The sequence below is a fragment of the Carcharodon carcharias genome, chromosome 5, assembly GCF_017639515.1.
Source record: "Carcharodon carcharias isolate sCarCar2 chromosome 5, sCarCar2.pri, whole genome shotgun sequence".
NCBI lineage: Eukaryota > Metazoa > Chordata > Chondrichthyes > Lamniformes > Lamnidae > Carcharodon > Carcharodon carcharias.
In genome coordinates, this window is record NC_054471.1 from 146,791,170 (window position 1) to 146,815,995 (window position 24,826).

A 24,826-nucleotide genomic window follows, 5' to 3' on the forward strand; every position below is an offset into this window, starting at 1 on the left:
CTGCATTTCTTTCCCAGAATTCTATTCTTCTGCTTCAGAGGGACAATTCCAATGCAAGTCAATGGTTCCTGGTGTGATTCTCCAAGATCATTGCCAATTCCACCTCAAGCTTTTAGGAATTTGGCATGAATACCATTACCTGAGGATGAGGTATGAAGTCCATACATTACAGATGCTGAAAGTTTCTTGGTTAGGTGAAACATGACCTTAATAATGAGAACTATGAAGCACTCATCAACAATCCTGCTAAACACTAAAACAGTCAAATGGCAACTATGGGAGTTTTGATCTTGACTGATGTGATTTTGTTTTTGAAACAACCAAGGACTTCTAAAGTACAAAAGGATATCTCAGTAATACTTTCTACTCAGTGCAGGGGGTTGCCACCTCTTGTGTTTTCCAAATAGCACACACTATAATATCCTCTCCGCCCCCCACACACCCACCTTAAACCAGCTTATATTTCAACTCTTTCTTGGACTCGAACTCAAGTTCTGTCGAAGGGTCATGAGGACTCGAAACGTCAACTCTTTTCTTCTCCGCCGATGCTGCCAGACCTGCTGAGTTTTTCCAGGTAATTTTGTTTTTGTTTTAGCACACACTATATACTTTTCTAACCTCAATAGAGATTGGTTCTTACTATGTGACTTTTTGGACAAGATATCAAATCCATTCAGTGCTCTCCCTAGATCTGGGGGATGAGCTTGTTAGAATGCATTAGACTACACACTGAGTAGAAATTATGTAATGAGATGTCTTATTCTACTTTAGAAGTCCTTGGTTGTTTCAAAAACAAAATCCCATCAGTCAAGATCTAAACCCCAGAGTTGCCATTTGACCGTTTTAGTATTTAGCAGGATTGTTGATGAGTGCTTCATAGTTCTCATTATTAAGGTCGTGTTTCACCTAACCAAGAAACTTTCAGCATCTGGCTGTCTTTTCTGCTTACCACATGCTTCAAATAAGAACATTTAATTTTATTTAACTCAGGTGGATTGGGTTTATCATCTTGTCTTCTTTCGAGAGAGAGAGGCAATACTTTGAAGGATGGATGCTTGAACTAATAAGTTGCATTCAGGCAGTACCTTGCAGGCTGGGTTGAGCAGTTGTTGGGCCTATTTCGCACATTATCATGATGTCTTAAGGGATAAAGTGCAAGACTTATCCTTTAAGTGTTAGGTAAAAATTCAGTATGTGAGAGGATTATTATGACTGCAAATCTTCAGCTTTTAGGTAGCTATTAACATCACTGACAAAGGGTTAGATAGCCAGTAGGTCAGCACTATGGCTGTACCTACATCACATGGACTGCAGTGGTACCACCTTCTCAAGGGCAATTGGGGATGGGCAATACATGCTGGCCTAGCCAATGACACTCGCATCCCGTGAACGAAGAAATAAATAAATAAATCTATGCTTTGTCATCTTGTTTGACACAAGTATTTAATGCTAGTTTACTGTAGAATGTCCAAATTTTAAAAAATTTTCCCAAAGAAAGAAGCTGGTTCTTTATTCTCAGATTAGATGAAACTTCGTCCTCGCTGAAAGAAGCCCAAGCTTTGATCACCCTTCTTGAGGCAAAAGCATCAAACACCTCCCAGCTGTATTTAAGAAATATTCTTATACATCTTCCTTATCAGTGCAGTTTATTCTACTTTCCCTTCAAAGAATTCTTTACTTGAACTCGACATCAAACTAAGAATCTCTAAGGGAATATGGGAGGACTTGTACCGCTGTGATACTGTCCCTGTCTCTGAGTCAGAAGCTCCAGGTTCAAGTCCCACTCCAGGACTTGTTGAGCAAGCAAGGTGCATTCATAACATGGCCAAACAGGTTGAATATCAACTTGTAAATCCTTCCAACATATGTCAGTGGCAGGTATGGTGGTAAGGGTGGGAGAGATTCTTGGTCAGCCATGTGATGGAAAGAAACTGGAGCCTCTGTCAACACTATCCATTGCTCCAGACTACAACATGCATGTAGAAGTGTCAGTGTATGTGGCCACCGCAGCTCCAACTCCCTTTTGAGCTACAGGGGGATTGCGGTTGGCCCAGTCGGCAGGGTGGCAGTGTGCATCGGATTGATGCTAACAGCACAGAGTTCAATCCCTGTTCCACCTGGGGTGGATTTGGAATCTGCCTCCTTGCCTTGGTGGAGATCGTGGCACTGTGGGTTGGACCTGCCTCCGGGCACAGAACACAAAAAGGAAAAGGAAGGGAACAAAATTGGTGATTTCAAGTTTTCAGAACTTCTTTCATCTCCATGTAGATTGTAGGGGAACACTTTATGTCTTTTAAAAATGGGCAGTTAACGAATGCTGGGATTGTAAGGGGGCTGATTTTTTTAAACTTACACTCATGCAACGGAGAGAATCCAATTCCTTCTTTATTTTAATGACTTCACTTCATACTTCACTTGAAGTATTTGGTTTCCCAGAATAAAAAGCTCCAAATCTCTAAGTCTACATTGATAACCCAGGACCCTTAACCTGAGCATCAGTCAAGTGATCCTCCGAGCTTTGTCCAGAGTCTCAATAACTCTCACCAAGTGAAGGATCAAAACTTTAAGCAGTATGGTAGATGTGGCCAGAATGAAGCTTTGTACTAGGAAAGGATTGTAATTATATTTTTCTATTTAATTGTCAGACCTGTATTCCCTAACACCCTTTTTGCTTTTGCAACAAAATGTTGTGACATTGGTCATAACATTTAATGAATTGCAACATCCAGCAGCCTTGACCCTGCAACCCTACATGATGTAGTCACTTTGAACTGCTCCCTCCAAATGTATCAACTTTTACTTGTTTACATGGAAAACATCTGCCAATTATGAACCCATTTCCCCCAATGCGTGTAGGTTTGCCCGCAGACTGTTTATGTTATCTAAATTCCTAATTCAGGTACATATCTTTGTGTCACAGCAAACTTGTAAACCTTCCCCTGAGTGCCTTCATCCAGATTGTGAAGGAATATAATAAAAAGCAACAAACCTAACATAGATCTCTGCAAGACTCCATGAGTGACTAGAACCCTTCTGGAGCTGCAAGCGCTAATAGCCACCTTCTGTCTATGCCAACAGAATCAATTTGCTGTGCAACCTAAGATCCGCTTGCTAATTTCACAAACCTCAATATTACTTAGTAACCTTTTGTGCAGCACTTAATAAGAAGATTTTTGGACACTTAAAAAAGCACAATGGCCTGAATTTTCCTGTTGGCATGCAGGGGTGAGCCCGACACGCTGACACGTAAAATGACACACAATGGCGTCAGGCGTGCATCCTGACGTCATCGTGCACCATCGCAATATTTCGTTTGGCGGGCACACGCCGGAGTCTGCTGTGCGCCCACCAAAATGTCAACAGCCTATTAAGGCCTTTAAGAAATTAATTAAAGTAGTCAAGAATGCTGCCTGTCCAACCTTAAGGTTGGTGGGCAGGCGAAAAGCCCAAACAGCCTTCATGTTTTTCAGGAAACCTCATCCACGGGTGGAATGAGGTTTCCTGAAGCTTTTATGAAATAAATAAATACATTTTCCTCCTTTACAAACATGTCCCAACTCATCTGACACCGTCATATAGGGGACATGTTTAAATAAATTTTTCCATAATTTATAAACTGTTTTATTATCCATTCAATCTCCCCAAGGCAGTTCCGTGCCTCAGGGAGATTGCTGCACTCTTTTGTGTGCACGATCGGCTCCGTGCCCGCCCTTGCCCACTCCAGCCCAGCCCGCCCGCCATAGGAAAAATCCTGGCCAATATCTACCTGACGTTCATCATTCAGCAACTTTGTAATCTGTAATTACCTGGTTCTGATTCCTGCTCAGGATCTTCTTATCTGGGTGCATTTTTGGACAGATTAGGGGACCATTCCTTTTACTGCCAGATACTATTTTCATTTGACCACTCCATTCTTATTTTGCTGGACACATTGTAAGAAAACAGCATCTCACAAGATATATAGGTGCAAATTAAAATATCTGGGTATATCTATGTGGAGGAAAATAACTGGGAAATGGAGTGAATGTAATTTAATTTTTAAAATTTATTTTCAAACCAAATGCAGTAAACTTAAGGATAATGTCCTCTACAGTTATTTTCTGGTGTAATCTTAGTTAAGGTGCATTGCAAATAAACTGATTTAGAACTGGCTTTTGTTACTGAAACTGACGTAAAATCAAATGGTCAATACTTTTCAGACTTGAGAGGTTGTATAGGAGATTGTGTTGAACACATTTATAAGAAACTTGGAAAGGTTTCATTGAATTTACAATGTACATATCAATTACTTTGCAAAAATTATAATTCTTTATTTTGAGAGCAATGTTTGCTTTTTCTGGTGTATTCTGCTCAGTCACTCGTTTTTGAGCAATCTATCCATGTTCAAGAGGAAACAGGCAACATAGCATTGGATTTTAATTTTTGCTGTTTTGAAACTGAGTTGCAAACAAAGAGCCCAGGATGACCTATCCTCCAATATCCTCGTATATCCAATATATAAAATAAATTTTGAACAATGGATACATTGGATTGGCAAAATAGATTATAATTTATTATTGGGATAATGTTCAGATAATGTTTAAAAATAATTGTTGGACTGGGTACCAGACTGGATTTAAACTTAAAGTCCTTTCTATTGATGGTCCTGTTGACGGTCTTGGCTTCCTGATTACCCTATGACACTTTGGTGAAATTAGATGAGGTGCCTCATTCCAGTTTTTAATGGATGTAAGTTGCAGCTTTATATATAACTTGACATTAAGGTAGCAGATGAGCTCATAAAGATCATAAAGCTGACTGTGAAATTAAATAGCCTTTTTATTTCAAATGACGAAGTGTTGCTCTCAATATATGGACCAAAATTTGCTCTCCCTCTTGGGGGAAAGAGAATCTAAGTCTTTCAAATTAGTTTACAACCTTGAACTATTCTAATGCCTGCTGTTTTGATTCATTTTTATTCCATTTTCAAAAACATCTGTTGCCTTTAAGACACTCATTTACATGAGTAGACAGGTGACTTCCTTCGAGGTTTCTTCCAATGCTCCTCTGCAGTTAGATTTAAGCAAGACTGACTACATTCCACAGACTATTTCATTTCTCTGCCTCTTCTGAAATTTGATTGGGTTAGTTGCCTTTTGAAGACTTACTCACCACTCTATGTTATGACATACACAAAGGCTATTAACCACGTACTATTATTACTGCAGTGCTTTAGGTTAATGAGATGATATAGATTATAATGAAATTGCTTATAGACTGCATGGGACATGTATGTAATTTTATATATGTAAATGTATATATGTATATTGACAGGAATGCCATTTTCAGTGCCCTTTTTGTTGTCTTAGGAACTGACTAGTTTCAATTACCTGGATTTATACAAACTTGCTGACCTATTTAATCTTACACTGCTGGAAGAAGCAGTGGTTAATTTCCTCGTCAAACATCTTTCTGAACTGCTGAAGAACCACCCTGAGAAGGTCATGGCACTTCCTTACCGGCTGCTGCGAGAAGTTCTAAAGAGTGACCGCCTGACATCGCTAAGCGAGGAGCAGATATGGCAGGTAACACCTCTCCTCTTCAAAAGGGCCCGATTCCTTGCTGTGCATGGTTCCATGTGATTGCCTTCCATTATTGGGTTCAAGTGGGAATTGTTCATTTGTGATTAATGACACTGTGTGTTATTTGACTGTTCAACTATAGGGATAGCACATCAAAGCCCTAACCTTTTCTTGCTGAGTGGCTATGATGCACACTTTCAGTGGGTGTTGCTGAACAGCACTTGAGGGCAGGAGCTCTGGCTGCTTTCTCCCCTCTCTATCACAGGGATCTGAGGCCAATTACATCATCCCTGTTATTTAGCAGACTAAGTACATGTCAAAGAGCAAACCTACCATCCTGGCTTGTATTGTCCATCTATTTATTGAGCCTCTTTTAAAGTTATTTTTCACAGAAGTGATTAACTTATGAAAATGATGAAAACTTCCTGTGTTCTGCTCAAATTTTATATTTTAAAATTTGTCTTAGGCCCATCATTTAACTTTCAGATCGATATTGAATATCATTTGTCTGTTCTAAATGTTTGAGTTGCTTCACCACACCTTACCCCAATGTGAAAAAAATGAGGATAAGCCAATTTTTTTCTCATTCTGCAAAAGATGTGGATGTATCTTTCTTCCAGTTCCATGATGGTCTGCGATACTACAACTGAAAGTTCCCTTTAAACGTCAAGGAAACCTGCTTCACTGCTGGCCTCCTGGGACTGTAATGATCTTTTCAAATAGGATGAGGGCCTTGTACTAATTGCTTATTGACTATTCATTTTAGGCCGATAAGCTTTCTTCAAAGCATTCTGCTTTGGTGATCGTATTATAGAAGGGATTGGAAAAGGGGATGCCTGGATTACAAAGTGAAACAATTCACAGGTACAATTGCGATCACTCAACCTTGCACATGCCAACATTTTCTGATTTTAACAAAAAGGCTATCATCAAGGTCTGAGTGTGTGTAAGCGTGTGTTGGGGGAGGGGAGGAGGAAAGGGAGAGTTTCTAATCCTCCAGAATAACATTGCATAAAGCTCCTGTCTGATGCATAAATTTATGCTTATATTGCAATACAAGTATCCGAAGTTTATAATTATTATGCAGATTCAGGAAAAATAAATATGTTTATTTATATTATTAAAGCTGCGAAATGTAGTATATAATATAATTTGTAGCATGCAACTACAGCTACATGCTCTGCAGTTATTTTTATGTTCTGTCATTTTTCTGTCTTTCTAACTGATATGCTCATAGAAGAACCACAATTTTCAGTATAAAATCATGTTTAGTTTTATTTATGAGAAAGCAGTATGATTTGTTCATTATGCTAGTCTTATGTCTTGGTCACTTTTGATGCAGTATTGGGCTATGACAGCATCTTACTAATTTGTAATCTTTGGCAGAAAGGTGAGCAACTCCAGGGAGCAATTTATCTTTTTAATACACCCTGTTTTGGAGGAAAATAAAAATACAACATTCGGAGCATAATGCAAAGGCAAGATATAGTTGAGTTGTCACTATGCCCTGTACCTTGATGGATGGAGAATTTACAATTTTATTTTGTCTTAGTTTGTGCAACCTTCATTTCTCTCTGTGTGCTTATTTAAACAGTAGTTTTATTGCGCATTTATGTTTTTACTGAGTTTGATAATGGGAAATATGCCCAGATTTGTGTTAGCCTAATCTTACTTGAACAAAATGAGTCCATGCCACCTAGAATTTTGGTAGATATGTTGGCACATTCTAATTCTATTTCTCATAAGCGTAGTTACAATAATCTAAATCTATAGTTCAAGAAAAATCTACATAATGTTCCTCTTGAACTGAAAGGATGTTTAACTGAATATACATTTTTAAATGCTTTCTTGTTTTATGGAATATATGTAAGCATGATGAATGTTATCTTTCATTACCAATTTACCTTTTTCAGATTTCATTTGTAGTGGAAAATTAGTGGGATGAACTTTGAGCCCCCAGAACAACATTAAACTTAGAGAATATTGTTAAAAGTCACAAATTCAAGGAAACAAATAATGGACTGAAAAAATACTGATTTATTGGAAAACACAATTTTTACAAAGTGTAGAACAATTAACTGTAGACAAAAACAGAATTACCTGGAAAAACTCAGCAGGTCTGGCAGCATCGGCGGAGAAGAAAAGAGTTGACATTTCGAGTCCTCATGGCGGGGGGGGGGAGGAGGAGGAGAGAAGTTGGGGGGGGTTGTAGGGACAAGCAAGCAATGATAGGAGCAGATAATCAAAAGATGACACAGGCAGAAGAACAAAGAGGTGTTGAAGGTGGTGATATTATCTAAATGAATGTGCTAATTAAGAATGGATGGCAGGACACCCAAGGTACAGCTCTACTGGGGGTGGGGTGAAAAGACTAACAGGGAATAAAAGGTATAGATTTAAAAATAATGGAAATAGGTGGGAAAAGAAAAATCTATATAAATTATTGGAAAAAACAAAAGGAAGAGGGAAGAAACGGAAATGGGGTGGGGATGGAGGAGGGAGTTCAAGATCTAAAGTTGTTGAATTCAATATTCAGTCCGGAAGGCTGTAAAGTGCCTAGTTGGAAGATGAGGTGCTGTTCCTCCAGTTTGCGTTGGGCTTCACTGGAACAATGCAGCAAGCCAAGGACAAACATGTGGGCAAGAGAGCAGGGTGGAGTGTTAAAATGGCAAGGGACAGGGAGGTTTGGGTCATTCTTGTGGACAGACTGCAGGTATTCTGCAAAGCGGTCGCCCAGTTTACGTTTGGTCTCTCCAATGTAGAGGAGACCGCATTGGGAGCTACGAATGCAGTAGACTAAGTTAGGGGAAATGCAAGTGAAATGCTGTTTCACTTGAAAGGAGTGTTTGGGCCCTTGGACGGTGAGGAGAGAGGAGCAGGTCTTGCATCTTTTGCATGGGCATGGGGAGGTGCCATAGGTGGGTGAGGAATAGGGGGTGATGGAGGAGTGGACGAGGGTGTCCCAGAGGGAACGATCCCTATGGAATGCCGCCGAGGGGGTGAAGGGAAGATGTGTTTGGTGGTGGCATCATGCTGGAGTTGGCGGAAATGGCGGAGGATGATCCTTTGAATGCGGAGGCTGGTGGGGTGATAAGTGAGGACAAGGGGGACCCTATCATGTTTCTGGGAGGGAGGAGAAGGCGTGAGGGCGGATGCGCGGGAGATGGGCTGGACACGGTTGAGGGTCCTGTCAACGACCGTGGGTGGAAAATCTCGGTTAAGGAAGAAGGAGGACATGTCAGAGGAACTGTTTTTGAAGGAAGCATCATCAGAACAGATGCGACGGAGGCAAAGGAACTGAGAGAATGGGATGGAGTCCTTACAGGAAGCGGGGTGTGAGGAGCTGTAGTCGAGGTAGCTGTGGGAGTCGGTAGGCTTGTAATGGATATTGATGGACAGTCTATCACCAGAAATTGAGACAGAGAGGTCAAGGAACGGAAGGGAAGTGTCAGAGATGGACCATGTGAAAATGATGGAGGGGTGGAAATTGGAAGCAAAATTAATAAATTTTTCCAAGTTCCGACGAGAGCATGAAGCAGCACCAAAGTAATCATCGATGTATCGGAGAAAGAGTTGTGGGAGGGGGCCGGAGTAGGACTGGTACAAGGAATGTTCCACGTACCCCATAAAGAGACAGGCATAGCTGGGGCCCATGCGGGTACCCATGGCCACACCGTTTATTTGGAGGAAGTGAGAGGAGTTAAAGGAGAAATTGTTAAGTGTGAGAACAAGTTCAGCCAGACAGAAGAGAGTAGTGGTGGATGGGGATTGTTTGGGCCTCTGTTCGAGGAAGAAGCTAAGGGCCCTCAGACCATCCTGGTGAGGGATGGAGGTGTAGAGGGATTGGACGTCCATGGTGAAGAGGAAGCAGTTGGGGCCAGGGAACTGGAAATTGTTGATGTGACATAAGGTGTCAGAGAAATCACAGATGTAGGTGGGAAGGGACTGGACAAGGGAGAGAGAAGGGAGTCAAGATAATGAGAAATGAGTTCCGTGGGGCAGGAACAGGCTGACATGATCGGTCTGCCGGGATAGTTCTGTTTGTGGATTTTGGGTAGGAGGTAGAAGCGGGCCGTCGAATTTGGTGACTATCAGGTTGGAAGCTGTGGGAGGAAGATCTCCAGAGGAGATGAGGTCAATGACAGTCCTGGAAACAATGGCTTGAAGGTCAGTGGTGGGGTCATGGTCCAGGGAGAGGTAGGAGGAAGTGTCTGCGAGTTGACGCTCAGCCTCCACGTGGTAGAGGTCAATGCACCAGACAACAACAGCACCACCCTTGTCAGCGGGTTTGATGACAATATTGGGGTTGGACCTGAGAGAATGGAGTGCAGTAAGTTCAGAGAGAGATAGATTAAAATGGGTGAGAGGAGCAGAGAAATTGAGACGACTAATGTCACGCCGACAGTTCTCAATGAAAAGATCGAGAGAAGGTAAGAATCCAGAGGGAGGGGTCCAGGTGGAGGGAGAATATTGGCGGTGGGTAAAAGGCTCCATTGTACGGGGAGAGGACTCCTGCCCAAAGAAGTGAGCACGGAGATGAAGACGGCGGAAGAAGAGTTCAGTATTGTGCCGAGCCCAAAATTCATTGAGATGAGGGTGTAAGGGTATGAAACTAAGTCCTTTACTGAGCACTGAATGTTCAGCATCGGAGTGGGGAAGGTCAGGGGGTATAGTGAATACATGGCCGGGGCTGGGATTGGAGGATGGGGTGGGGACAGAGGTACAGGCAGGGGTGGAGGGTCCTAGATGGGTATTGGTGTCGATGAGTTGTTGGAGCTTGCATTCCTTTGCACTTGAGAGAAAGAGAAAAAGTTTCTTGTTGAGGCGTCGGATGAGACGAAGAATAAAATGAAACTGGGGGCACGTGCAGCTTTGAAAAAGGGTGCGGTGGTGCTGCTGGAGGGAGAGGTCGAGTGTGTTCATATGGTGGCGCATGGCACTGAGTATGGATCTCAGAATGCGACGGGAACAGCAGTCCGAGAAAAGTTTTATGTCCCGGAGATACCTGTAATCCTGGGTGGGTTCGAAACAAGAGGGATGGAATTTCAGTTGCAATCCACGTGGGGTAAGTCGGAGACGGAGACAGTCACTGAGAAAGGAGATATGACTGTGAAAGTGGGTTTTAGTAAACACCTTGTCAAACACCAGGAGAGAAATGAAAAGCAATGAAGGTGAACAAGGCAAAAGAGAGATACGGAAATCTTGTCGGAGAGAGGAGCAGTACTTCTTCAAGGTTGGCATTTCTTGAAGAGGAGTGGCAGTCAATTAAACACAGAGATAAAAACAAAAAACTGCGGATACTGGAAATCCAAAACAAAAACAGAATTACCAGGAAAAACTCAGCAGGTCTGGCAGCATCGGCGGAGAAGAAAAGAGTTGATGTTTCAAGTCCTCATGACTCTTCAGCAGAACTGAATAATATTAGGAGAGGGGTGAAATATAAGCTGGTTTAAGGTGAGGGTGGGGGGGTTGGTGGTGGTTGTAGGGACAATCAAGCAGTGATAGCCTCCGCATTCAAAGGATCATCCTCCGCCATTTCCTCCAACTCCAGCATGATGACATCACCAAACACATCTTCCCTTCACCCCCCCCGGCGGCATTCCATAGGGATCGTTCCCTCCGGGACACCCTGGTCCACTCCTCCATCACACCCTACTCCTCAACCCCCACCTATGGCACCTTCCTATGCCCACGCAAAAGATGCAAGACCTGCCCCTTCACTTCCTCTCTCCTCACCGTCCAAGGGCCCAAACACTCCTTTCAAGTGAAATAGCATTTCACTTGCATTTCCCCTAACTTAGTCTACTGCATTCGTAGTTCCCAATGCGGTCTTCTCTACGTTGGAGAGACCAAATGTTAGCTGGGCGACCGCTTTGCAGAATACCTGCGGTCTGTCCTCAAGAAAGACCCAAACCTCCCTGTCACTTGCCATTTTAACACTCCACCCTGCTCTCTTGCCCACATGTCCGACCTTGGCTTGCTGCATTGTTCCAGTGAAGCCCAACGCAAACTGGAGGAAAAACATCTCATCTTCCGACTAGGCACTTTACAGCCTTCCGGACTGAATATTGAATTCAACAAATTTAATCCTTGAGCTCCCTCCTCCATCCCCACCCCTTTTCCTTTTCTTCCCCCTTCCTTTTTTTCCCAGTAATTTATATAGATTTTTCTTTTCCCACCTATTTCCATTATTTTTAAATCTATATCACCACCCCACCTTCTTGCCGCCCCCCCCCCCCCCCCACTTTAAACCAGCTTATATTTCACCCCTCTCTTAATATTACTCAGTTCTGCTGAAGGGTCATCATGAGGACTCGAAACGTCAACTCTTCTCTGCCGATGCTGCCAGACCTGCTGAGTTTTTGCAGGTAATTCTGTTTTTGTTTTGGATTTCCAGCATCCACAGTTTTTTTATTTTTAATTAACTATAGGCTCTCACTGGAGGAAACACCAGAGACAATCAGCTGAGCTAATACAGTGGTGTAAAATCCTGTTACTGGGACTTCTATGTGATCTATGGTTTCATTATACATAGGTTTGAGCCCTCAGTGGAAAAAGCGTTGGTTTTGTTTTAACAATGATCTGAAACTAGATGATTTTCTTTTCTTTAAAAAAAAGTTAATTTGTTCTGAAATAAACTGGATTAAGTGTTTAGTTTGTTTTCTAAAATCTTATACACTGACCTGCAGATCCATTGCAATTTCGTGTTTCAGGGAAATGTCAAAAAAGATACCATGGAAAGCAATGGCAAGACCAAAAATGCCAATAAACATAGAGGGATGACAGACAGACAAATGGTATATAGCTTATCTATAAGCACTATACAGCTGGGCCGCAGCAAGAAGATTAGGGTTCCCTTAAAAGTAAATCCAAAGCTTCCCTTTAGAATGCTGGAAGCTATCGTTAAGGGCATGGTAACAGCACACTTGGAAAATTGCAGCATAATTAGGTAGAGTCAACACTGTTTCACGGCAGGGAAATTGTGTTTGACAAATTTCTTAAAGTTCTTTTAAGGATGTGACCAGCAGAATAGAAAAGGGAACCAGTGGATTGATATACTTAGATTTTCAGAAGCCAATTAATAAGATTCTTACACAAGATTAGGGCTCTTGGGATTGGGGATAACCTGCTATCATGGACTGAGGATTGATGAACGGACAGAAAACAGAGTAGGAATAGATGGATTATTCTTAGGATGGTAGGGTGTGACCAGGGGAGTGCCGCAAGGATCATTGCTGGCCCCCCAGCTATTTACAATCTATATTCATGACTTAGGTGAGGGAACCAAGTTTGCCGTTGATACAAAGTGAAGTAGAAAATTAAGGGGTGAGGAGGAGTTTAGAAGAATGAGAGTCAATCTCATTGAAATGTATACATTTTTAGTGGGCTTGGCAAAGATCAATAGATATTTGGTGACTAAGGGAATTGAGGGATATGGGGAAAGTGTGGGAAGACAGAGCTGATGTAAAAGTTCACCCATGATCTTAGTGAAAGACAGACCATGCTCAAAGGGCTGAATAGCCCGATCCAGCTCCTAATTTTAAGTTCTTATTTTCCTGCTGAAAATTAGATGCCAAAGCACACAAACAGCATCATGTGTGTACTGTGTGCAACATAAAATGAAATGTCCACTCAAAAGTATTTTAAAAATCCAACATATAGATTTTCTACAAAAAGATTGGTGAGCTTCAGTGAGGTTTATCTCACTCTCCCATTGAAATTCGGATAACGTGTTCAGCAATTTGGAGCCTATACATTCAAGGATTCAACATGCAACAAACCACCCAATATTAATTCACAACACAATGGAAACTTGATTTTCCGTTTTGGAGACCTCATTTTCTGGATAGTGGAATGGTCAGATAATCTTTACAACAACCTTCTCAGTGCTGCCCAGTTGTTTCAACCCACATAGACAAACATGCGCACATCTTCATTGATTTGTTCTTATAGGCAAGCTCAGTGCCCATGCACAGATTTGTAACTCTAACCATTGGTCCCATTACAGAGCTAAGAGACATGGGTAATAATTCTCCTTTGATGCCAATCATAGCCCTTCCCTGCTATATAGATAAGTGATAACTTTCATCAGTCAATGGAACTTCCATTGATATTGACTTTGTTGAGCTGTTTGCTTTAAAATCAATACAGCATATCTGTGTAAATAGGATCCTGTGCCAGCATTGAATGTAACGTTATGGAATCCTTCAAGATGAGATATATGCTGTGTTTAATGCTCACCATTGCAGCAGGGGATCTATGTTTAACATGAGAACATTTTAGGCTAGTTATCTTGGGTCTTTAGCGGTCAGATGGCTGGAATCATGGGCAAGAGTAAGGGAGTTCCAGGCCAGCAAATCTGATCTGCGACATCAAATTCTCCAGCATCAGCTGATTTTGCGAGCTGGTGTAGGATAATGGTAGCGAGTAAAAAGTGTTGCAGTACTAACTCCCACTGGTCCCCTATTATCCAGAAAAGTTTTTGCAGATACTTGAAAACCCAGATAATCAAGAGAGTAGACAGCAGTTTCACTGTAAGCAGAAAAACTGAAAATCTTGACATTTTGTTGATACCTTTTATGCCCCTAACTAATTTCAACATGACTGCAGCATAATTGTTATCCTTTAGTGTTCCAGTCTGAGCCAGTGGCAATCTCAGCAGTTTGTCACTACTTATGCACAGAGCGAAGAAAAACTGGTAAAAGGAAACAATGAAGAATTAATAACAAGAGGACAGGCTCAAAGAAGAAAGAGACATGGAGAAAAACAAATTTAACTCAAGTTTCCTTATGTATATTCATGTTAGATTAAAATATCTTTACCAGTTTAATGCCTTCTAAAAATGTGCAATTCACAGAAGAGGTACAGGAAAGGATTCTAGAACACAGGCATTACACCTGTGCACGAAACACCTAGCACATTTTTTGAATGTGTAAGTGGCATGTTACATACAAACATTAGCAAATCCACCTGGGCTGCCTCATACACTCATGATGCCTGATGCATTACGATTCAGACATTTCCTTTCCACCAAGAGCCACATAATCTCCCGAGGCAAAAAAAAGTGAAAAATTCTGCTGATGGATTAGTGGATAAATATATCTGTGAGCTTTGCAGACTATGAAAGTCCTAGGTTTTAATCTCTTTATGCTGATTTTGCTGATCTCAGGCAGTCCTCAGCGGGGCATATCAATTGATTTCAGGTTAGGTAGGATTATCATCTAGTTGACTTCTGTTGACAAGTGTGTGTGCGTTGAAGTTGAATGGGAACAAATCTGGATTGGCTCTTTTGTCACACATAGTCGATTAGTCACCTGACAATTGAAGTCTAGACTTATGCATGAAGAATAGTTGCTCGAGTTAGATATTGGAGAGTTGCCAGCTGGCTGCTAAGGCCCTTGGCACTGCAGTACAGCAAAAGTCATTACCTTTAGTAGTGAAAGGCAAAAATTGAAAACCATGCACATGTGGATAAGTATGTAAATTAGGTACATTGATGCATCGCCATGCCAACTTTTACCATCTTTGCTTCCAGGAGAATATTTGGGAATCTGTAGATTGGTAATGTGTGTGTAACAAGGGTGTAGGAAGGTACGGGGAGAATCACTTGAAAGTTTTTTTTTAGTTCTGGTCACTATGAAGAAACAGGACATTTTTTTGCTATTTTTCCTTTTAGGGAAACTTGATGCAGAACTTTACTGTTGATTATAGCTTTCATCTGTGCTCTTTAAATCCAGAGATCCAGACTAGAATCTAGAAGATTTGAAATGGGGCTCCTTCCCCGGATATCCACTTGCTAAATGGATCTAAGTAATATTAGGGTCTGACACATATAGGGTTAATGTGGGTCTGAGTACAATACTGCCCATAGAGTGATGTAAGAGAACACAGGACCTGCAGCTAGGGGTCAGTCTAGTTTTGGACAGAGCAGCGTGCACAAGCAAGCACGGAGACAGCTCCAAGCTTGAACCCTTTACTGTATATATGTACATAGTTGTTGTAGTTAAAAAAATACATACAATTATCCTACTTAAGACCACAAGGACTTCATTAAGACTTACCAAAAGGTATCAACACCCTACAATATGGTGGCAGCGAATGGAAAAACCCAAAACCTTGCAAAAAAAAATGAAAAAAAAACCTAAAATCCTGAAAAGCTAAAGAAAAATTCATAGAATCCTTCTGGCTTGAAGAAAAACTTTAGATGCAGTCATGCAGAGGAAAAAGGTCAGGGAAAAGCTCCAAAGAATGGCTTGGAAGCTGAAGGCAGGCATCTAAAATTCCTCATTGCAGCAGAAGAATGTAATTCCCCAAGTGCAGAGTCAGCAGACTTAGCAGGGGTGAGCTAAAACATTTAAATTCCAGGCTATAGCAAGTCCTGCGAAACTCGGTTGGAAAAACCAGACTCCCGAGTTGGTGCCTGAATATGTGGCATCCGAGCTTTCTCCGTGAAGAAAAAATTAATTAACTAACCCAGAAGAATCGTTAAAGAATCAGCTCTAAAGACCAGCAAAGGCCAGGATTCGACAGTTTCATGGCCCTAAAGAATAGCACTAAAACTGAGAAGCCTGTAGCTAGCCAATCCAAGCAGCCTTTGTTTAATTTTTTTTTCAATGCTGAGCGTGAGCGCCATTGCCGAACCTTGCAAGCGCAGATAAACCCTCTGTCTTCAAACAAACGGCGGTGCCATCTTGAATTTCAGCAACTTCTTAAAGCTGAACCTGCACTTCAAAAGATTTTAACCATAGATCAAAAGTGCAACTTATCAGATAAGTTTGGAATCATCCAAGGGCCAAGCCAAATGGAAAATTAGGCATCCCAGAGAAGAGAGCACATCAGCAGAAAGTCAGAGAAAATCCAGATAAGTACCATTTTATGCTGGTTTGGTGAACTTGCTGATGAAGTAATTCTGATTAATGAATCCTCAACCAGGTTTGATGAAATATTAAAAGCCTCTGACAAATATTTTAATCTTCAAGCTGTGGAACGCATAGGACAGGATCTTCCGGTTGGCGAGCGGGGTCGGGGCCTGCTCACCGAGGCGTAAAATGACACGGGATGACGTCGGGTGGAACTCCCAACGTCTCCCCATGTCATTTCTATTTCCAGGTTGGCGGGGGCGCAGCCAAATCAGCTGTGTGCCTGTCAACGGCCTACTGAGGCCATTGAAAAACTAATTAAGGTCATTAATGGACCTACCCGTCCAATCTTAAGGGCAGGCCAGGAGTCCTGGCGGTTTTGGAAAAAGCATGAAACCTCATCCACGGGTGGGATGAGGTTTCATGAGGGTATTTAAATTTTTATCCAATCTTTCAGTAAAAGTTATGGACATGTCCCAACTCCTGTGACAGTGTCACATGTGGGGGCATGTCAGGGAAATTTTTTTATCATTTGTATTAAAAATTTTAATTCTGAGTCAATCTCCCTGAGGCAGCACTTAGCCTCAGGGAGATCTGTGCGCTCTTTCACGCGCATGTGTGAAAGAGCGCACTCCTGGCTGAGGGAATTCCCCCCCCGCCCGCACAGGGAGTGCATAAGGCTTCTGAGTGGATGTCATGCTGGGCCTTAATTGGCCCACCCACGTAAAATGGTGGCGCTGACCGGAGGCACGCCCGTTCCCACACTCCCCCACCCCCCACCCCCCCCTCCCCAATGGGTGGAACATTTTTCCCACAGAGCTTAAAAAGAGACACAGTAAACCCCCAGTAAAACATCAAAAGGGAAAAAGACAATACTCGTGTAAATTCTGCCAGGAAAAGGAGAAGGAATTGCTGATGAATCAGAAAAGTTGCTTTAAAATAGAATTAACAGCCAAAGCTGATGAGCTTCTTGAACTTTGGTCTGATCTGTACAACATCAAGGATGAGATGTGGAGTATGGAAAACACTGATTTTAAAAGCAGAAAATGTGAATTCTACGGAGTAGAGTGAAGATCTAATGAATTAATTGAAAAAATCTAAGGAGCAGTCAGTAACTATGGAAGAAAGATTCCAAAAAGAACTGAATGCCCATGCAAAGTTGTTAAACTTATGCAACAGTTCCGCAGATAACTCTGAAACAAAATCAACTCAACTTACCAGAGTAGTTGCTGAGCTGAATGAAAAGATTCATGAGCTAGAAAAACAACTGGAAAAGAAGTAATCAGAAATTTGGCTCAAACTGTGAAACAAGTAGGCATGAAGGTTCCCTAGAAACATAAACTTCCATGTGTGTCACGGTGAGTCACACGACGATGAAAGAAGAGGAAAAGCTCTGTGGGGGTGAGCTCAGTGTTTATCCACTCCTGAAAAAGCAGGATAAGTTAACAACTACCTATGACTACAACTGCCAAATTGACAAAGAGTGCTTCAATACCAATGAATGGAAAAGGAGGATGAAAAGATATCTAGATGCCAGAACAACCTCAGGTGAGAGGGAATGAGCACTTAAGTCCAATTTGCAGGAGGCAATGTCCCAAATCACATGGGATATAGGCTGAGAATAAGCTTCTTTGACATATCTTAAGCACTTCTTAAACATCTTCTGCTTTTCACTACATTCTAAATCAGAACTGATGTAATACCAACAATTGTCATATATTCTGTTCCCAATCTCCCACTTTCAATGACTTTCAAGTATTTGTTAAACAAGAGATAAAAACAAAAAAACTGCGGATGCTGGAAATCCAAAACAAAAACAGAATTACCTGGAAAAACTCAGCAGGTCTGGCAGCATCGGCGGAGAAGAAAAGAGTTGACGTTTCGAGTCCTCATGACCCTTCGACAGATCTTGAGTTCGAGTCCAAGAAAGAGCTGAAATATAAGCTGGTTTAAGGTGTGTGTGTGGGGGGCGGAGAGATAGAGAGACAGAGAGGTGGGGGGGGCGGGGTGTGGTTGTAGGGACAAACAAGCAATGATAGAAGCAGATCATCAAAAGATGTCAACGACAATAGTACAATAGAACACATAGGTGTTAAAGTTAAAGTTGGTGATATTATCTAAACGAATGTGCTAATTAAGAATGGATGGTAGGGCACTCAAGGTATAGCTCTAGTGGGGTTTTTTTTATAATGGAAATTGGTGGGAAAAGGAAAATCTTTATAATTTATTGGAAAAAAAAAGGAAGGGGGAAACAGAAAGGGGGTGGGGATGGGGGAGGGAGCTCACGACCTAAAGTTGTTGAATTCAATATTCAGTCCGGAAGGCTGTAAAGTCCCTAGTCGGAAGATGAGGTGTTGTTTCTCCAGTTTGCGTTGGGCTTCACTGGAACAATGCAGCAAGCCAAGGACAGACATGTGGGCAAGAGAGCAGGGTGGAGTGTTAAAATGGCAAGCGACAGGGATGTTTGGGTCATTCTTGCGGACAGACCGCAGGTGTTCTGCAAAGCGGTCGCCCAGTTTACGTTTGGTCTCTCCAATGTAGAGGAGACCACATTGGGAGCAACGAATGCAGTAGACTAAGTTGGGGGAAATGCAAGTGAAATGCTGGTTCACTTGAAAGGAGTGTTTGGGTCCTTGGACGGTGAGGAGAGAGGAAGTGAAGGGGCAGGTGTTGCATCTTTTGCGTGGGCATGGAGTTGTGCCATAGGAGGGGGTTGAGGAGTAGGGGGTGATGGAGGAGTGGACCAGGGTGTCCCGGAGGGAGCGATCCCTACGGAATGCCGATAAGGGGGGTGAAGGGAAGATGTGTTTGGTGGTGGCATCATGCTGGAGTTGGCGGAAATGGCGGAGGATGATCCTTTGAATGCGGTGGCTGGTGGGGTGATAAGTGAGGACAAGGGGGACCCTATCATGTTTCTGGGAGGGAGGAGAAGGCGTGAGGGCGGATGCGCGGGAGATGGGCCGGACACGGTTGAGGGCCCTGTCAACGACCGTGGGTGGAAAACCTCGGTTAAGGAAGAAGGAGGACATGTCAGAGGAACTGTTTTTGAATGTAGCATCATCGGAACAGATGCGACGGAGGCGAAGGAACTGAGAGAATGGGATGGAGTCCTTACAGGAAGCGGGGTGTGAGGAGCTGTAGTCGAGATAGCTGTGGGAGTCGGTGGGTTTGTAATGGATATTGGTGGACAGTCTATCACCAGAGATTGAGACAGAGAGGTCAAGGAAGGGAAGGGAAGTGTCAGAGATGGACCACGTGAAAATGATGGAGGGGTGGAGATTGGAAGCAAAATTAATAAATTTTTCCAAGTCCCGACGAGAGCATGAAGCGGCACCGAAGTAATCATCGATGTACCGGAGAAAGAGTTGTGGAAGGGGGCCGGAGTAGGACTGCAACAAGGAATGTTCCACATACCCCATAAAGAGACAGGCATAGCTGGGGCCCATGCGGGTACCCATAGCCACACCTTTTATTTGGAGGAAGTGAGAGGAGTTGAAGGAGAAATTGTTCAGCGTGAGAACAAGTTCAGCCAGACGGAGGAGAGTAGTGGTGGATGGGGATTGTTCGGGCCTCTGTTCGAGGAAGAAGCTAAGGGCCCTCAGACCATCCTGGTGGGGGATGGAGGTGTAGAGGGATTGGACGTCCATGGTGAAGAGGAAGCATTAGGGGCCAGGGAACTGGAAATTGTTGATGTGACGTAAGGTGTCAGAGGAATCACGGATGTAGGTGGGAAGGGACTGGACAAGGGGAGAGAGAAGGGAGTCAAGATAACGAGAAATGAGTTCTGTGGGGCAGGAGCAAGCTGAGACGATCGGTCTACCGGGGCAGTTCTGTTTGTGGATTTTGGGTAGGAGATAGAAGCGGGCCGTCCGAGGTTGGGCGACTATCAGGTTGGAAGCTGTGGGAGGGAGATCCCCAGAGGAGATGAGGTCAGCGACAGTCCTGGAAACAGTGGCTTGATGTTCAGTGGTGGGGTCATGGTCCAGGGAGAGGTAGGAGGAAGTGTCTGCGAGTTGACGCTCAGCCTCCGCGAGGTAGAGGTCAGTGTGCCAGACAACAACAGCACCACCCTTGTCAGCGGGTTTGATGACAATGTCAGGGTTGGACCTGAGAGAATGGAGTGCAGTAAGTTCAGAGAGAGACAGGTTAGAATGGGTGAGAGGAGCAGAGAAATTGAGACAACTAATGTCGCGCCGACAGTTCTCAATGAAAAGATCGAGAGAAGGTAAGAATCCAGAGGGAGGGGTCCAGGTGGAGGGAGAATATTGGAGATGGGTAAAAGGATCCGTTGAACTGGGAGAGGACTCTTGCCCAAAGAAGTGAACCCGGAGACGAAGACGGCGGAAGAATGCCTTATCGGCATTCCGTAGGGATCGCTCCCTCCGGGACACCCTGGTCCACTCCTCCATCACCCCCTACTCCTCAACCCCCTCCTATGGCACAACTCCATGCCCACGCAAAAGATGCAACACCTGCCCCTTCACTTCCTCTCTCCTCACCGTCCAAGGACCCAAACACTCCTTTCAAGTGAACCAGCATTTCACTTGCATTTCCCCCAACTTAGTCTACTGCATTCGTTGCTCCCAATGTGGTCTCCTCTACATTGGAGAGACCAAACATAAACTGGGCGACCGCTTTGCAGAACACCTGCGGTCTGTCCGCAAGAATGACCCAAACCTCCCTGTCCCTTGCCATTTTAACACTCCACCCTTCTCTCTTGCCCACATGTCTGTCCTTGGCTTGCTGTATTGTTCCAGTGAAGCCCAACGCAAACTGGAGGAACAACACCTCATCTTCCGACTAGGGACTTTACAGCCTTCCGGACTGAATATTGAATTCAACAACTTTAGGTCGTGAGCTCCCTCCCCCATCCCCACCCCCTTTCTGTTTCCCCCTTCCTTTTTTTTTCCAATAAATTATAAAGATTTTCCTTTTCCCACCAATTTCCATTATAAAAAAAACCCCACTAGAGCTATACCTTGAGTGCCCTACCATCCATTCTTAATTAGCACATTCGTTTAGATAATATCACCAACTTTAACTTTAACACCTATGTGTTCTATTGTACTATTGTCGTTGACATCTTTTGATGATCTGCTTCTATCACTGCTTGTTTGTCCCTACAACCACACCCCCCCCCCCCTCCACCTCTCTGTCTCTCTATCTCTCCGCCCCCCACACACACACCTTAAACCAGCTTATATTTCAGCTCTTTCTTGGACTCGAACTCAAATTCTGTCGAAGGGTCATGAGGACTCGAAACGTCAACTATTTTCTTCTCCGCCGATGCTGCCAGACCTGCTGAGTTTTTCCAGGTAATTCTGTTTTTATTTGTTAAACAAATCTACCTAGTTTCTATTTTAATAAATACTAAATATAATGATAGACCATTCTCATTCATTTGCAGTGAATATGATGATGTATTGTCTGGACTACTAATCCAGAGACCAAGGGTAATGCTCTGGAGACCTGGGTTCGAATCCCACCACAGCCCATGATTGAATTTGAATTCAGTAAAAAAATTCAGAATTAAATTTCTAATGATGACCATGAAACTCATCTGGTTCACTTAAGTCCATTAGGTAAGAAAAGCTTCTGTCCTTACCTGGTCTGGCCTACATATGACTCCAGACCAATAGCAATGTGGTTGACTCTTAAAATGCCCTCTGAAATGGCCTAGCAAGCCACTCAGTTGTGTCAAACCACTAGAAAGTCTCAAAAAAGGAATGAAATTGGATGGACCACCTGCCATCCACCTAGGCACCAGAAAGGCCATTGGCAAACTCAGTCCTGTTGACTCTGAAAAGACCTTCTCACTAACATCTGGCGGCTTGTCTCACAGACTAGTCAAGAGATAGCCTGACATAATCATACTCACGGGATCATATCTTACAAATAGTGTCCCAGCCATCATCACCAACCCTGGGTATGTCCTGTCCCACTGGCAGGACAGACCCACCGGAAGTGGCGGCACAGTGGAGAGAGTTGCCCTGGGAGTCCTCAACATCAACTCTGGACCCCTTGAAGTCTCATGGCATCAGGTCAAACATGGGCAAGAAAACCTCCTGCTGATTACCACATACTGACCACTCCCTCAGCTGATGAATCAGCACTCCACTTGGAAGAAGCACTGAGGGTAGCAAGGGTGCAGAATCTACCTGCAGAATGGGTGGGGGACTTCAATGTCCATCACCAAGAGTGGCTCAGTAGCATGACTACAGACTGATCTGGCTGAGTCCTTCAGCCAGAAGTCCCAATTGGATGATCCACCTTGGCTTTCTGCAGAGGTCCCAGCATTACAGACGCCAGTCTTCAGCGAATTCAGTTCACTCCATGTGATATCAAGAAATGACTGAAGGCACTGTATACGGCGAAGGCTACGAGCCCTGACAATATTCCTGCAATAGCACTGAAGAATCGTGCCACAGAACTTGCCACACCCCTAGCCAAGCTGTTCCAGTACAGCTACTGGCATCTACCCAGCAATGTGGAAGATTGCCCAGGTATATCCTGTACACAAAAAGTAGGACAAATCCAACCTGGCCAGTTACCATGACATCAGTATACTCTTGATCATCAGTAAAGTAATGGAAGGGGTCATCAACAGTGCTATCAAGTGGCACTTGCTTAGCAATAACCTGCTCACTGATGCCCAGTTTGAATACCGCCAGGGTCACTCGGCTCCTGACCTCATTACAGCCTTGGTTCAACATGGGCAAAAAGAACTGGGCCTGAATTTTTCAGGCAGTGGGCAGGGGCGTTCACGGAACTGATCGCCACCATTTTACGTGGGCGGGCCAATTAAGACTCGCCCAGCATAATACGTGAGCCATTGCGCTCAGCGCTACCTGTGTGGGCAGGGGGAAGAGCGAGAGTTGGGGCCAGCGCTCTTTCGCGCATATATGCACGAAAGAGCACTTCAATCTCCCTGAAGCACGGAGCTGCCTCAGGGAGGTTGAATCAATGTCGAAATAAGTAAATAAATGGTTTAAAAATTTATTTAAACATGTCCACTTATGTGACATGTTTTGATATTTAGGAAAATTTTGAAATTTACTTAAATAAAATCTTTAGGAAACCTCATCCCACTCGTGGATAAGGTTTCCTAAAAAACGTTAAAGCCGCTTGGCCTTTTCATCTGTCCACCAATTGTAAGGTTGGATGGGCATCATTGACACTTACTTCAATTACTTTCTTAACGGTCTTAATAGGCTGTTAAAATATAAGTGGGTGTGCAGCTGACTCTGGCGTGCGCCTGCCGAACGTAATATCACGGAATTGTGCGATGACATTGGGACGCATGCCCATGTCATCGTGCGTCATTTTACATCCCCACATGCCGACTGAGAGATCCTGCCCCTGAATTCCAGAGGTGAGGTGAGAGTGACTGACCTTGACATCAAGGCAGCATTTGACCAAGTGTGGCATCAAGGAGCCCTAACAAAACTGGAGGCAAGGAAATCAGGGGGAAAACTCTCTGCAGGCTAGAGTTATACCTGGCACAAAGGGAGAAGGTTGTGGTTGTTGGAGGTCAATCATCTCAGTTCCAGGACATCACTGCAGGAGTTCCTCAGGGTAGAGTCCTCAGCCGAACCATCTTCAGCTGCTTCATCAATGACCTTCCTTCCATCATAAGGTCAGAAGTGGGGATGTTCGCTGATGATTGCACAACGTTTAGCACCATTGGCGAATCCTCAGATCCTGAAACAGTCCATGTCCAAATGCAGCAAGACCTGGATAACATCCTGGCTTGGGCTCACAAGTGGCAAGCAACATTTGCACCACACATGTGCCCAGCAACGACCATCTCCAGCAAGAGAGAACATAACATCGCCCCTTGATATTCAATGGCATTACCATCACTGAATCCCCCACTATCAACACCCTGGGGTTTACCATTGACCAGAAACTGAACTGGACTAGCCATATAAATACTGTGGCTACAAGAGCAGGTCAGAGGCTAGGAATCCTGCGGTGAGTAACTCACCACCCGACTTCCCAAAGTTTGCCCAAAGTCTGTCCACTATCTACAAGGTACGAGTCAGGAGTGTGATGGAATACTCCCCACTTGCTTGGATGATTGCAGCTCTCACAACACTCAAGAAGATTGACACCATGCAGGACAAAGCAGCCGGCTTGACTGACACCAAATCCACAAACATATACTCCCTCCACCACTGACGCACAATGGCAGCAGTGAGTACTATCCACAAGATGCACTGCAGGAACTCACCAAGGCTCCTTAGACAGCGCCTTCCTAACCCAAGACTGCTACTGTCTGGAAGGACAAGGGCAGCAGATAGATGGGAATTCCACCACCTGGAAGTTCCTGCTCAAGTCACTCACCATCTTGACTTGGAAATATATCGCCGCTCTTTCACTGTCACTGGATTAAAATCCTGGAAC

General features: G+C 43.6%; 1 protein-coding gene across 7 annotated transcripts in view; it reads left to right on the forward strand.

Moving 5' to 3' along the window:
• The window catches only part of klhl32 (kelch-like family member 32), a 263,410-nt gene that overhangs the window by 127,877 nt on the left and 110,707 nt on the right, over positions 1-24,826 (forward strand). For 5 of the 7 annotated variants that reach the window (XM_041188385.1, XM_041188391.1, XM_041188387.1 and 2 more), the window contains one exon: positions 5,349-5,564. The exons of the other annotated variants lie outside the window; for them this stretch is intronic. In XM_041188385.1, the coding sequence (XP_041044319.1) occupies positions 5,349-5,564 (216 nt within the window). The remainder of the gene's footprint in view (positions 1-5,348; positions 5,565-24,826) is intronic. 7 annotated transcript variants of the gene reach the window in all.